Source organism: Dryas octopetala, chromosome 3 (assembly GCF_963921425.1).
Source record: "Dryas octopetala chromosome 3, drDryOcto1.1, whole genome shotgun sequence".
In the NCBI taxonomy this organism is placed as follows: domain Eukaryota; kingdom Viridiplantae; phylum Streptophyta; class Magnoliopsida; order Rosales; family Rosaceae; genus Dryas; species Dryas octopetala.
In genome coordinates, this window is record NC_141368.1 from 24889210 (window position 1) to 24905242 (window position 16033).

At 34.9% G+C, this 16033-nt stretch overlaps 2 protein-coding genes across 8 annotated transcripts; both read left to right on the plus strand.

Annotated features, from left to right (window-relative positions):
• The first annotated feature begins 862 nt into the window (after positions 1-862).
• Positions 863-5665, plus strand: LOC147291982 (annexin-like protein RJ4). Of its 2 annotated transcripts, none has more exons than XM_086236089.1 (6): positions 863-935; positions 2541-2686; positions 4244-4462; positions 4730-4942; positions 5263-5352; positions 5462-5665. In XM_086236089.1, exons 1-6 carry the CDS (start codon positions 863-865, stop codon positions 5663-5665), a joined length of 945 nt encoding a protein of 314 aa, XP_086092215.1. The 2 variants fall into 2 exon arrangements, with proteins under 2 accessions (XP_086092215.1, XP_086092214.1); XM_086236088.1 differs by lacking the exon at positions 863-935 and adding an exon at positions 2294-2366.
• Positions 5666-10101: 4436 nt separating this feature from the next.
• Positions 10102-15736, plus strand: LOC147291983 (uncharacterized). Of its 6 annotated transcripts, none has more exons than XM_086237297.1 (9): positions 10102-10519; positions 10880-10972; positions 11204-11263; positions 12404-12472; positions 12633-12784; positions 13278-13423; positions 13547-13628; positions 13751-13867; positions 15274-15736. In XM_086237297.1, exons 6-9 carry the CDS (start codon positions 13305-13307, stop codon positions 15322-15324), a joined length of 369 nt encoding a protein of 122 aa, XP_086093423.1. In that variant the 5' UTR covers positions 10102-10519; positions 10880-10972; positions 11204-11263; positions 12404-12472; positions 12633-12784; positions 13278-13304; the 3' UTR covers positions 15325-15736. The 6 variants fall into 6 exon arrangements, with proteins under 6 accessions (XP_086093423.1, XP_086093427.1, XP_086093421.1 ...); XM_086237301.1 differs by having other exon boundaries at positions 12665-12784; XM_086237295.1 differs by lacking the exon at positions 10880-10972.
• Positions 15737-16033: the final 297 nt, after the last annotated feature.

Consider the following 16033-nt stretch of genomic DNA (forward strand, 5'->3'; position numbering starts at 1 on the left):
TTATTTAAATGATTTTTTTCTAAGATGAGAATATAAGCACTCTTTCCTAAAATTCTTGTTTGACCTACTAATACCGCCTTCCAATGACTACTCTCTTTAGAGTGTTTTGTTTAGTCAATTTCAATATTAGAGATAACATTAATCAAATAATGTTCCTATAAGTATCCATATGTCTCCGTAATCAAATTAAATATGCTGTCGCATAAGTGCGGAGGAACCTAAAATAAACTAAAATATTGAGATAAGTAATTCCAATTGAAGGAAAAAGAAAAGAAGGTACGTTATTGAATAATGACAAGCTGGAAAAAAGAAAAGAAGAAATTAAAGCTCATCAGTCTCTCTCATTTCCGAAGGAACTCATCAGGAAGCAGTAGGAAAGACATTGCAGATCATCCCACATGTCCTCCATGCAAACAGAAAAGACCCAAATCCAATCCATTGATTAGTTAAAAATATTAATATGGTACGAAAAAGACATGCAAATAGAAAAGGCACGTAAAGTGTGGACACATATATAGTATTTCTTTTTTATTAAAATGCTCTGCGCGCTTTCCTAGCTTGTTTTTATTCTTCATTAAATTAATTATTGGTGGGAATAAAGGGTATATATGTGTGATAATTAATTAAGATAATATTCTTCATGCAGTCATTCACATGTAAAGTAAGGAGGTAATTAAGCTGAAAAACATGGTTGTTGTGAGTTGGCGTTAATTACAATGTTGGATATTACAAGAAATTTAGTATTATAAATGGGGGGTCACATTCACATATATACATGGAGTAGGAGAGCACTAGTACTCTCTCATTCACATTCATCTCATTCAAATTGTGTGAAAGCAGAAGAAACCACGTACACATAACAATGGCATCTCTCATTGTTTCAGACCACTTCTCTCCTAATGAGGATGCTGAAGCTCTCAGAAAGGCGTGTCAAGGTAATCTAATTATTCTCTTCTTTTTTTTCTTTTCCTTTACCAGTCTACATTTTGTCTGAAGTTGGTGATTAGAAAAACAATGATTTAGTGTTAATGATTCATGGTCTAACCACTTTATATTTTTTCAGGAGTTTTGATCACTTGGTCACCATTTGACCGTGAAAGTTTACAGTCTCAAATTGTTTGATTAAAATCCAATATATGTTTGTGTTATGCATGTGTATAAATTCCTTTTTTTTTAATCTAACATTTTTTCTTTTTTTAGTTGTGGCTTATATATGTTAGACCACGAGATACGATTTCCTAATGGTTTTTGTCTTCTATCATAACGTAAATTAAATTAAATGTATGATAGTAATCTTATTTTTAGATTTTTTTTTTTTTTTTTTGATATGGGCCCAGAAAGGGGGAATTTTTCGAATTTGAGATCTCTTCCAACAAAAAAAAGATAAATATTACTAAACCAATAATTAGCTGGTTTATCTTTAACCTTTAATTAGGTTTTCCATAAGTTAATACTATATGTTTTTTTTTTCGTAAATTAATGAAATATTTAAAAATTAAATCACATTGAAGCAAATCAATTAATTGCACAGCAACTTAGAGTGAGTTTGGGATAGCCCATCAACACGAAAAACATGACTCGATTGGGAGTCATTTACACACACATATCTGATGTAAGGGAAATCCTTAAGTAGTAATATATTGAAGTCAATTAATTTGGTGTGAAATATGGTATGTGTAGTAATGATATTCATGAAATGAGTCGGCAGACTGTGTGTTTGGACATGAGTTGTACACTTCTAGTGCATGCACACTACCCAATTAGCAAATATGGAATTAATCGGGTGTGTATCTTTTGCTCAATTCATGTCTATTCCATACATGGAAGAGGTTAGTTATATGTATTGTGGACATAATAAGAAAAAATTAATAAAAATTGGGAAATCAATTAAATGTCTTCTGAATCAAGCAAAGGCCATATCGAGAATACCCTATGAGATAGAGATTGCCATTTTGCCACCATCTATTCATGAGACACCAAAGCCAACTAAAACACAGCTAACACCATCTCATTGTGGAAAAATAGTAGATATGTTCATTAATTAATATTTTCAAAAATAATATTTTCATTAATTAATATTTTCAAATTTAAAATTTAAAAATAAAAAATAATATCCAAATTTAAGTTGCATATGTCGCTTAATGGGCAATGCTTGCTATAAATATTGTGCATTGTAAGAGCATATAACACTATTAAGAGAGACATAGAAATCTTCATCTTCAACATAAACATCTTGAGAGAGAGAGAGAGAGAGAGAGAGAGAGAGAGAGAGAGAGTAAACAGTACTTCAACAATGGCTACCCTTATTGCTTCTGAAAACTTTTCTCCCACTGAAGATGCAGAAGTTCTTAGAAAAGCTGTTAAAGGTTAAATTATTTTTTTTTCTTTTATTCAATTTTTTTTATTTATGCTTAAGCAATAAATAATTAATTGAGGATTTCATGAACTTTTATGCAGCTGATCATTGTGTTCTCTATTTTGAAAAGTAATATATGGTAAATTTTAATTTTTTAATTTTTTTCTTTTTGGTATTTTCATAGGATGGGGGACTGATGAGAAGGCAATAATCTCTATACTGGGTCATAGAAATGCAGCTCAAAGAAACCAAATCAGGCTAGCTTATGAAGAACTTTATCAAGAAGATCTTCTCAAGCGCCTTGAGTCCGAGCTCAGTGGGGATTTTGAGGTACTTTTCTCATCATCGTCATCACTCTTATTATATATATAACATGATTGTCAATATTGCCATTATTTTTGTTGTGGTTGTTGTTATTATTGGTTGTTTTTTTTATATTTAATTGTTGTAGTTTTATTCTTGTTTTAATTGTTTTAGTTTTAGTTTTATTTTAATTGTTGTAGTTGTAGTGTATCACAAAAACATAGAAATCTCCGAAAGGTTTTGTCCTTTTACTACAAAGATATAGAAGGTGGTGGAAAAGAGAATATTATCTAGGAGACTAGGACCAATGCATAAAGGTTATCCTAGGCGACATACAATAACAGATCACAAGAAATAATGGGGTGTATGATCCATATATATATATGATGAAACTAATCTTAGGGGGGTGTATTCAATTGAGATTCTAAAAGATGGGGTGTATATGATCCATATATAATGGATTTTAAAAGAATATGAAAATTCATGGAAATCTAGGTGTATTCAATTTAGAATTTTAAATATTATATAGAAATCCAAATGTATTCAATTCATAGTTTTAAAGATTCTATAAAAATCTAGGTGTATTCAATCTCTCATGAATTTTAAAGGATTTCATTAAGTTGTGAATTTTGGTAGATTTTGATGGTTTTTGAACTAAAAACAAAGGCTATAAGAATTCTAACCTTTCTCCCTTAGATTTTGATGGATTCCATGAATTCCATAAAAATCCATAGAATTCATGAAATCTGTATGAGTTTATAAATTCTTTAAAATCCTTCAAAATCTCAATTGAATACACCTCCTACTACTAATAATACTACAAAAACTACAATTGAAGTAATTAACAAGTGGTCAAATTAATGTATGGTCCTAATCAATGTGCCTATTCTCTGAAAGTCGAGGTATGTATTTGATTAATATTAGGTAAATGCTTGATGAGATTAAAAGCCATGTTTGACCATGTAATGTATTACTTCATATTATCAATATATGCACACAAATTATAGCATATGCTCGACGCAATGAGTTTGACTCTCACATTTTTATATGTGGATCGAACTCATTGTTAGAGGTCGTCTCTAATGCGGGATGCAAATGCGCGATCATTGTTACATGTTAAATCCCATATTTGTGAATGCTAACTGCAGTGCATTTAACTGTAAGAGAAAAAAAGAAAAAGAAAAAGAAATCATGAAATATGGGATGTGTACAGCACTCAGAATATCTTAATATATTGGCATGCCAAAATATTTAGTATATATACGAATTAATACAATAATGTTAGTTGTCCCACATTTTTTTTTCACATTTGTATCCCACCTGATGTGTCATTATTTTACTGGAAGGGTATTTTTTTTTTCTTTTTTAGGTTTTATTTTTTAATTTGTAGTGTCCAATGTATGAATGCCATGTAAGATGGTATGAAATTGTGGTATAAAAATGTGGTAAGTGTAGCATTACTGGAATTAATATTAGTTTGTATACCTTGGCCAAAAAAAAAAAAATATTAGTTTGTATACCATTCACTCTTTTCATGTTGGTGATACCAACAAAATTAATTTCATTTGGGGATGACACATACAGAAAGCAGTGTATCGTTGGATATTGGACCCTGCAGATCGAGATGCTGTTCTGGCTCATGTGGCCATTAAGAAATCTGACACTGACTACAATGTTATTATTGAAATCTCATGCATTCTGTCTCCTGAAGAGCTCCTGGCAGTGAGAAAGGCTTACCAACTTCGCTACAAGCATTCCTTGGAAGAAGATTTAGGTGCTCACACCACTGGTGATATCCGCAAGGTAATTTTCTTTGCTAGACATTCTGGTATATTATATTGTCAAACTGTCAATTTAAACTGCATATTCTATCTAAATCAACGAACAACATTACATCCTATATTGTCTTAATTAGAAGAGAAAAAATTTCTCATTTCTTTTAGCACTTCTTTGTTATATTATTGTGTCAAAAGCATAGTTTTCTAGACCAACTTGACCCAAAAGTGTAAGTTTTAAACTAGTGGAATTTGAATTGCTAATGGTCTTGATGGTTTATGGTCAATGTTACAGCTTCTGGTTGCTTTAGTGACTGCTTATCGGTATGATGGTAATGAGATAAATGCAAAATTGGCAAATTCAGAAGCTGATATTCTTCACGATGCTATCAAAGACAAGGCTTTCAATCATGAAGATGTTATTAGGATCCTGAGCACAAGGAGCAAGACACAGCTCATGGCAACCTTCAACCGCTACAGAGATGACCAAGGCATTTCCATTAGCAAGGTATGGAACCCCCTGTGTTGAAGTTAGAGCAGCTAATCCAAAATCAATTGATTAATTATGTGTAGAGAGGTTCATAATTAACTTCATATACCAAAATGCAAGATTTTGAATACCTGAGATTTTTATTTTCCCAACATGGCCAAAAAAGTCATTAAATTTTGTATAGAGGCACTATTAATTAGTATTGCATTTACCTCTAAATTTTGTCTGCAATGAAAAAAAAAAAAAAAATCGTAGTTTCAATTCTGAATCACTCTAATTTATTTCAGTGAGCACAAACAGTGATTTTGTGTTTTAATGTTTGTTCTCTTTTCTCTCAGAATGTGTTGGATGATGGTGCCAGTGATTTCCAGAAGGCATTGCATGTAGCCATTCGATGCCTCAATGACCCCAAGAAGTACTTTGAAAAGGTAATCAAATTAAATTCCTTGGAGCTGCAAAATTTATCTTCATTCTCTCTTTAATTTGTTCCAGCAACAGTTCCCTTTCTGACTCAATTACCTGTGATTTTTTGTGAAGGTGCTTCGCAATGCAATCAAAAGGGTCGGGACTGATGAGGATGCTCTCACTCGTGTGATCGTTACAAGGGCCGAGAGGGACTTGAAGGAAATCAAGGAGGTTTATTACAAGAAGAACAGTGTTCCTTTCGATCATGCTGTGGCCAAAGAAACTTCAGGGGATTACAAAGCCTTCCTCCTTACTCTGTTAGGAAAGGAAGATTGAAATCCTTCTAAGACCAGCAAATTAGTGCTATGGATGATGTTGTTTTATGTGTTGGACTTTGATGTCAGTCTTGTGTTCTTGTTTGAGTCATAAATTTCCTTGTGGTTTTGTTGGAGTCTATTTTTAAAAGGAATTGTCTGTCAGTGTTTTAATTAAGGGTTGGAATAAACAGAAGTTAAATTTATAATCTAGCAGTGTGTTTTGTGTTTGGATTGATAGTAATATATGGAGAGAATAAAAAAGATGAAATTAAATTTCTTGTGTTTTGTGATTCTTTTTAGTAAACTGTTTTAAAGATTAAATATGAAGAGAAATGGTAATAGAAGAACAAAAATTCTGTAGCATTTTAATGGGGTTTCATTCTAATATAAGTCGATAGATAGGTACGTGGACTAAATTCTATTCTTTAGAATTTACTTAAGGGCTTACAAGTTTCAAGTTTTATTTTGAAATCAAACTAATTGACTATTTGCTTTTATTCAAAACAATTCCTCAAAATAATTTAGATTAATCTAACTTAATTTCTACAATAGAAACGTACTAATCCTAACATGCCAATTACCTTTAATTAAATAAATAAGTCTCCAAGAGTAAGGCTAAACATGCTTAATTAATAAATAAATCATACTTAATTTCTAAGCATGTATCCTAAAATTAAAGCCTAAAAATAATAAATAAAGCAGAAATATTAAAATACTTACCTGGTTATAGACCTACAAAGATAGACTCCACTCCTAAGATCTCCTCCTTGCACTCCCAAAACTTTAAACTATGAGAAGTTTATTTCATTTTGGTATGTCTCTTTTTAGAGAGACTTTCAAATAACCAAGGAGTGAGTAACTTTAACTTCACTTGGTGGTGCAAATGAAAATGAGGGACAAAAGTCTTTATTTATAGACACTAGAGGGTTAGAAGAAGTTGTAAATCTCCAATGTAGGACAAATTGCACTAAAAACACAAAAACAAGGTTTAAAATTTGAACCGGATTGAGGGAAAACCCATGGGTCGGCTAGTTTGTGAGACAAAACGGGCAAGCTAGCCTGTTTAGAGGACACGCGGGTCAGCACGACCCGCTGCGCATAATGATCGGTTCCTTAAAGGAACAGACGATTATGATCATTTCACTTAAATGATCTTCATCAGCCACAATTAGAACATAGGTCTTGATTTAATGTGATGCGCCTACGCGTCTCTTCATGAGCCTGACTGCTAGCGTCCGTGTGACACCTCGTCACCGCTTCGTCAGCTTCATTGGGCCAGTCGCAACGCGCCACGTGGCATACTGTCGGCCCAGTCATCATCTTTTCTTTTTAATTCGTTTTTCATATTTTATAATTTCTCCAAACTTCATTAAATCACTAAAAATAGCTTGAAATTCCAAATAATTCTCCGAAAATTCGTACGGAGTCATAGTAATTAATTCTAATTTCTTGTAACCTCAAAACAACAAAATTACGGAGTCATAGAATTTAATTCTAAAAAATTAATTCCAACTTGGTAATCACCAAAATTACATTCAAGGATACTAGAGCTCCACTCTAAACCTTTAATGGTACAAGTTAGTTACCCAAAAGACAAGGGAGACAAAGGAAACTTCATTTCCGTTAAGAAAACTTTCTTTTCTAAGTACAAAAAAAATTCGAAAACACGTTTCAACACACAATAGAATTGAAAAAAATCCAGGGTGTTACAATTGTGCTTGCAAAAAATTAAGTTAATTGGAAATCATTTGACCGGTAATTTAATGATCACCATTTCAAGTGTTTATCAAAAATATTTTATTCGTCTGTTTATTTGATCAAAGTTTTCGATTTGCTTAATTTTTTGCAAAGATGATCTTTGAATATAGACTTAATAAATAGATGGTTTGGATCATTGAAATACAATATGGAAGAAAAGGAAAAAAAAAAAAAAAAGAGAGAGTCATTGCACGGTCACGGGAGGAAAAAATAAGGAAAGAAAAGAAAAAAGAAAAGGAAAGAAAGAAAGAAAGAAAAACAAAAAAAATGATTTAGAATTGATTGGAGTTTTGGGCCTTTGGGCAATTGGAAAGAAAAAAAGGTTTCGTTTAGTTATTTTTAAAACCTAAACCCTAAAAGATGTTTATGATATCTTATTTTTTTACGACTTCAAATTCATTTATTGTCTTCCAAAATTTCTCAGAAAAACTCTTATATCTTCAAATTAATAAGATAATTATCAATAAATCACTATTTACTCCAAAATAAATTATAAACCAACTTTTTGGGATCTCACAATCTATTTGGATTGTGTTTAGTTATTGGGTTAAGGGGTTTAGAAAATAACAATACAAGTCATTTTCTTATTTGTCCACCTATGTTTTAAGGACAATTGGACTTAAAATGATTAAATATCTCTTAAAAATAGGTCATTTTTATGTAATTGTTAATTAGTAAACTATTTTTATTTAACAGTATTTTCTTTCAACACACATTATATTCATCTTATTGAATATTTATTTAATTCATAATTTAATATTGTAATATAAATAAATTTGAGGTATTATTTATATAATTATTAATTTGTGACTTATTTTTTTAATAGTATTTATCTCAAGCGCGCATTATATTTACCTTATATTACATAAAACTTACTATATAATTTGGTTTATTCAATATAGTAAATACAGTAATGCTACACTTACCACATTTTTATATCACAATTTTATACCATCTGACATGGCATTCATACATTGGACACTAAAAATTAAAAAATAAAACCTAAAAAAGAAAAAGGAAATACCCTTCCAGTAAAGTAATGACACATCATGTGGGATACAAATGTGAGAAAAAAAATGTGGGACAACTAGCATTATTGATAGTAAATAATATGTTAAATAATCATATGATAAAGTTTCATTCAAAATTTTCATCGTTTTTGTTTAATTTTATCAAAATCAAAATTTCCGCAACGTCAAAATTTTCAATAAAATCGAAATTTTACTTCGTGTGTACGTTTAAACACTTCATTCAAAGTACCAATCAGCTGCCCAAAAAGAAAAGCTTGCAGCTCTGCCAACAAATAATACAGCCACTCTTTCTTAATCAAATCACCTTGCGCACATGCCTAGCTCAAGTTCCAGCTCGTGTGCAACTCAACAAGCCCGCATGCCAAGCACATCATAAACCTTGGTGCTGCACTCTCGTGTTTTGGGGAATTATTTGGCAATCTCAAATCATGGTTCTCTCTTGATGGTAACAATGCACACCATGTGTTTGATTTTATTTTTTACCTAGGCTTTCTTGCTTTTGTAACAACCCGACTCAAATTTTTTTGGAAATTTAAAATTTTTATTCAATATTGTTTATTTTAAGAGATTTTATAGGGAAATGAAATTTGAAAGACTTCAGAAAATTTTTACTAAATTACTTTAGAAATGTTTAAGAATTCATTTTGATCATCTTAGGAATTTATTTGGAAAATAAAAAGGGTTTTGTTTTAATTTAGTATTTTTGTTTTAAATTGGCTTTGAATCAAAGTTAACTTTTAAAACTAGTGGGCTTTTGATTTTGACTTTTGGCTCGTTGGATAGGTCTCGAGTCTACGAATTCATAAACACGTAGCACGCGTCAATCGGAGTTACAATTTAAAAGTTACGGACGTGTGAAGTCGAAGACATTTTAGACTTTTAAATTTGAGGTTTTTTCTAAAAAAAAAAGGGGGGGGGGGGCTATTCAGACCACCCAAAAATGCTGAGTTCATCACCCCATTAATTTTTTACCCATTTTGCCCCTGCATAAAAAAAAAAAAACTCACCCCTCCAATTTGGCCGACCACCCCTCCCAGCTCACCCCGCCGCTGGCGCGACCCACCTCAGCCTTCCCCGCCGCCGACGCGACCCAACCCAGCCCTCCCCTGGTCCGATCTCCCTTCGCCCAATCTCTCTTCCCTCTCTCTGTCATCTTCTCTCTCTCCCCTCTGTCTGCCTCCCTCCTTCACCGGACCACCATGGGTGGCCGGCGCGACCCCATAGACCTCCAGATCGGGGGTCGCGCCGGCCACCCATGGTGATCCGGTGAGGGATGGAGGTAGATAGAGGGGAGAGAGAGAAGATGGCAGAGAGAGGGAAGAGAGATCGGGCGAAGGGAGATCGGGCCAGGAGAGGGTTGGGTGGGTCGCGCCGACGGCGAGGAGGGCTGGGTTGGGTCGCGCCGGCGGCGGAGAAGGCTGGGGTGGGTCGCGGGGAGGGCTGGGAGGGATGGCCGGCCAAATTGGAGGGGTGAGTTTTTTTTTTTATGCAGGGGCAAAATGGGTAAAAATGGATAAAAAATCAATGGGGTGGTGAACTCAGCATTTTTGGGTGGTCTGAATACCCCCCCCCCAAAAAAAAATTTTCAAAAACATCTCCCCCTTTCTACAACCCTCCATCTCTCTCTTATATTCACTTTCTCTCTCTCACTTCCGCGCGCGCACACTCTCTCTCTCTCTCTCCATTTTCTTTCTTCTCCCGTCCCCTGCGCGCATCACCCAGCCACCACCAGCCACCATCACCGGCCACCCATTGCCAACCTCTGGCTCCGGCGAACACCCCTCAGCGCCGACCACCTCCCCCGAGCCTACTCTCTCTCTCTCTCCCCGTGTTTTCTCTCTCTTCCCTTTTCTCTGTGCGCGACCAGCCCCTGCACACCTGTCATCACTTCAGCTCACGCCGTCGTCCATTCCGGCCACCTGAGACCTCCGGCGGCCTTCCCTTTGGCCGACCAGCTCAGCCCGACCGCTCCTCCAGCCAGCCCAACCCGCGCGCACAGAAAACTAAGAAAAACCCAGTGGGTTGGCTCCCCTCTGTCTCACCAAATTTTCGGTGAAATCCGGCGCCAACCACCTCCATACCAGGTGGGTTCTCTCTCCCTCTTGATGGGCCTTTCAATATCTTGTGTTGTGGCTGCTTAATTTTGAGTTTATATGGAAGATTGAGTTTAGGGATTTGCTGCCACTTCGGGATGCTCTAAAATTTTGAATTTTAGGGCTGTTCTTGTGGTTAATTTGGACAAATTTCTTCCCTATGAGACCCTATTGATGCTTAAGTTTGAGAAATTAAATGGGTTCTATTGAAGTCAATTGTTTTTGGCTAAATTAATCTTGGAAACAACAAGGCTGGGCGGCATCAGTGGTGGTCTCGTCCCTTATTGTCATTCTTGGAAATTAGATTTGTTTTTTAGAGTGATTTCTAAGTTGGTTATTGATTTGGAGCAGGAGGAAGTCTTATGGATTTGACAAAACCTCAATTTGGATTGTATTCAGATACTTTTCTGTATCAAATCGACTCAGAGACGAGTCCTGGTCGAGGTATGGCGCACATAAAGTTTAATTGGATATGTTTGGTGGATTAAATGTTTGGGTGTAGTTGGATTTTGAGCCGGGAAGGAATTAGAAGATATTTGGGTAATCATACCTTAAGAAAAGTAATAAATCATCTTTGAAAAATAGAAGGGTTGAGCAGAACGTTTAGGCTTCACACGTACACTGTAATTGTTGTTGAGCCGAGCCTAATTTCATATTTCATTTCTTTAACTGTAGGCGACAACCCTGAAATCCGAGACGACGCAGCAGAGGATTAAAGCTAGAGTTTTCCAATTTGTGAGTAGACCTTGAATTTTAATAATTTATGTTTTTATGTGGTTTCAATTTCTTTGGCTTAACTTGAATTCATTTTGAGTTTTAAATTTTAAATGTCTATCAAATAATCATTTATATTAACTAAATACACTTATCTTGGATTTCATAAATTTCACGATCAAGAAATATTTTAGCGTGCTTTCATATATAAATTTATATTAAAAGTACGTACTATGATTTGGAATGGCGTATTTAATTTCAACTTGGTTATGGAAAGATCATTTATATTTTGTATTCTTCGTCTCAATGTTTATTTATATTTGTTATGAGATATTACAATTTAAGGAAGTGTATTTTGATGAGTTTGGTTTTGTTAAGAAGAGTTTTGGAAGAAAAATGAAAGGATTTGAGATTTGGATTATGTGTTTATGAGTTATTGATTTTCAAAGCACCCACTTCAGTACCCTTCCAGGTTATCAGATTAGATAGGTCTTTGGGTCCCATTGCGGCACACACATAGGCTTTGGGCCGTGTGTCGTGATGCTTGACCCTTTGGGGGTTGGCTCTGCGTGTACGTAAGACAGAATTTATGGCTCTGCATGCGTATGACAGATTCTTGGCTCTGCGCGTGTATGACAGATTCTATGGGTAACTGACTAGTGTGTGTTTTCAGTTTGTTAAGTATTTTAAGTGATGAGTTTATGGCAGCAAAGGTTTTTAACAGTTGAGCAGTTTTATTGGTTTTCAGTATATTGAGAGTGGTTTGAGAAGAAAGTTTTTAGCTTAAATTATTTATTTATTTATAAATTGACAGTATCGATTTCAGTTTGAGAACTTGTTATTTCCAAAGATTGATTTTCAACTTCAGATTTTATTATTCTACGAGTTTTCTTATGCATTGGGCATTCTGAGGATTAGAAATAGTTTCATGTTCATATGTTTTTCTCAAACTCTAAGCATGATCGTGGTTTACAAGGAGATTTTGAAATTAACTTGTGAAATTGTTTTAAAACTGCGGGATTTCAAAGAGTGACGCGAGATTTTTAGAGGAGTTTGATTTTAAAGGAATTTGGAAGTATGAATAACTTAAATACTTGGTTTCTATATTTTGTCCACTCACTGAGAGTTTTTCTCACATTTTGTTTTTGACGTTTCCCCCAGGTAGTAGCGATCACCGAGGTCGGACCGTACCACGTTGAGGCATTCAAGTTTCTCATCTCCAGCTTATAGGTATATTAGGATCAAGGTTTCCCTTGAAATAAATAAAATGAGATATGATTGTATAGTGGATTAGATATGCTCTGATTAGAGTTGTATTACTTGTGGTAGGCTTGAGATCTTATTTTTAGTTGTGGTAGAGGTGGTTGATGTTTTAGAAGTGCTTTAACAGGTTTTGAAAATTTTGGGTTAGTCCATTTTCAGGGGAAGTTCTGCCGAATTTTCGGTAAGATTTTCCTTGATTTTGAATTCCTACAGGACTTCTCCGAGATTCAGGGTGGAATCTGGGGGCAGTCCTGTCAGCTCCAATCTCAATCAAAGAAGGTAGGCCGGCTTCCTTTCTCACCCCATATCCTTTCCAATTGTCTTGCCATGGTTAATGCCAATGTATGGCTCAAATATAAACAAAGTTGATGTCGCGGACAAAGTCACACACAATTTAAGGTTTAGGGACCATTTTAAGACGAAATTTAATCTAGGGACAAAATTTGAACATGCACAATAGTCATGGTCTGTTGGCAGTTGCTATAATTAACTTAAAACAAAAAATGAGTGAAAAAAAGTGAGGGAAAAAGACGCCATAACCCCCCACCATCAGCCTCTCCATTCATCCCAGTTTCTGCAATCTTCCCTTCGCACACTTTTATTCTTTGGTAAAACCAATTCAGTAATTCGTAGGATTATACTTTTTAAGCTTCTCATTTTCCCAATTAGTTAACACTTCCCATTTCTCTGTCTCTCGGGCTAGCCCTGAAAGCCATACCATCTGTTTGATCAAATGTCTAGCTGAAAATTTGTTAACCATTTTGGCTTTCAGGTAATCATTTTATAATCACCAATTATAATGAGGCTCTACAATGGCTTCAAAGAGATTTTAAAGATTCAGAAGTTCCGGAGAATTGTGTCATATACTGGATTCTACTGCTTTACCGCAGTGGTGAGCTACGCTTACACGAACAATACGTGAGTCACTTGCAACCTTAAACGAATATAAAAAGGCAGAATGCATCTGGGTTTTGAAGATCATGCTGTTTCTTAACATTTATGGTTAGTGGTTTTCTTTGTTGTTTGTATTTGGTGTTGCAGAACTAGAGCTGGGTTTTCCAGAGCCGACCAATTCTATGCATCTTACCCAGCTGGAACCGAGCTTTTGACGGACACGGAAAAGGTTTGTGAATATTGGGATTCTTGGAACTTGAAAGGTTTACTTTTGAGGATTTGAATGTGTTTGATTTGATTGGTATTGGTTTAGTGTTGGATATGATACTTGGATTCTTGGTTTTTTGCTAGTTGTATAAAGCTGCGCTTGGTAATTGCTTTGAAGCCGAAGAGTGGGGTCCCATTGAGTTTTGCATCATGACTAAACACTTTGAGCGTCAGGGGAAAACGCCGTACGCATACCATGCTGTAAGTTATTCAATTCTACTTGAGTAGTCCACTTTCCCAAGTGAACAGTTTGAATTTGGTTTCTGTGAATGAAGGTGTGGTTTTAATTTTCATGAAATTTGAATTTCTATTAACATTTTGGTATGCTGATTTTTCTTGTACGAATTGTTGCCGATAGACATGACCACTATGTAAACAGAATTTGAAACGAAAAAATTAGCCATGAAATCTGTGGAAATATCATTCCGTGGTCTGTGCTTTTTTAAAGGTTTTGAAAGTTATTATGCATAATGATTGAAATTCCTGACTACAGTCAACCAGAATAAATGGTGGATGTTTAGGAGTCTCGTTAAGTACTCTAGAGTGTTCTTCCAAGGGTTTGGATTCAGGTTTATAAAGGGGCCAAAAGATGAGACTCTGACTAATACAAAATGCCAGTAATCTTGATTTCTGGTAGACTTGGTATTGGAGCAGTCGGTAAGGGCCTAAGGCTGGTAGTTTTAGCTTTAGTGAATGAACCGATTAAGGCGTTGAACAGTGCAGGGACAATGTTGAATTTTCATTCCAGTATTGAATAGATCATACTAACAAATTTTCATTTTTGGATACAAGCTACAACATACTGTGAGTTCCTCTACACAATTCTAGGCTGGGGGTCTGAGAACTGCTGTGTTGATGCACAAAACTTCTGTTTTGGACTTCGTGTTTTGTGATATTTTGAGTACGTGGTTATATAACTACCTTCATCAGCATTCCTCATTTTTAGAAAAGCTACCTTTAATGGAGAATTGCCTAAGCATTCCTATTCCTGCTTATTCATATAGGGTACAGGTTTTGTGTGCTGCTTTGTTTAAACTATTCATAGGTTCCCACTCTAAGACATAGACTATGCTTATAGTATTCAGCTGGCAAGGTGAGATATGAACCTGAGGGACACAAGCTTTAAATAAGAGGTGTGTTACTTTTCAGGAAAATATGCAGTTTCTCAATGCTTACCAGAGGGGTGATATTCTACATTTGGGCAGTTGTTACTTGTATTTTGCAAAATCTTACACTTGGTCAGTGGTCACTTGTATTTTCCAAAAGAATGGCTCTATGAATTGCTTGTAGGTGTATTAGCTAAGCTCAACTGAGTCAGTGATCCAACTTAAAAGAAACACCTTCGGTCTTAAACCCATACAAGCATTAACAAGCACCATTTACTAAACTGTGGTCTGTCCTGAAAAGTGAATGATCCCGAACATTTTTATAGTAGTTGTTATGATGTTTGTCAATTCAATTATGTATCGTTGCCTCGGAATTTTTCTTTGACAAATCCATGGATTAATAAAGTTTACAGTCAAGCATTTTGTTTTATTGGGTTACAGAGAACAAGTTCACTCATACGGTGTTATTTAACTTGTTCATTTTTATTTACATGTTTGCAGCAATACATGGCACACCTTCTTTCTCTTGGACAACTTGATGGAAGTGGCTAGAAGGATATTTCCATTTGGTTGCCAGATGATGAGTTGGAGATCTCATACCAGTATCTCTATGAAGCTTGAGTCGTGGTGATATTTGAAGTTAATTTGATGCCAATAATGGATTATGTAGCAGATGAATGTGTGATGTGCAAACTTACATTTTTTTTCTTTTTTAATTATGGTTGGTTTGGAATTACCTATAGTTGACAGAGACTGTGAGAGTGTATTCCTGAATAATGGGTTTTGTGCTCTCCCAATCACTGTTCATAATCTATAGCTAGTTGTGTTAGTTGCATAAAAGTCCACTGTTATGCTCTTTATTTTGCTACTTAAACTGTCAAATGTTCTAGAAATAGGATATCAGTTTACAGTTGTGTAATCTGTGACATTGTTCCCTAGATTTGGGTATAATTTTCAGTTTTATTCACCGGTAAACTGGGGCAAATAGAGAGGGCAATGACCCACAATGGCATGGCATTAGTTCTAGTTTGTTGGACTCCCTTTTTCAAATTCTTACAAAACTAACACTATTTGCCTCTATGAAAACACCAAACTGTCCCTTTGTTTAAATACCCTGCCGTAAACAATATCGATGCCCTATAGGAATACATATTGTTGCACAACTTTTCAATATGAGAGACAAAGATGCTTAATAACAAGGAAAGTAAATTGAAAACTCGTGTAAAGATATGTATTTATGTGTTATCTTCATATGCAAGAA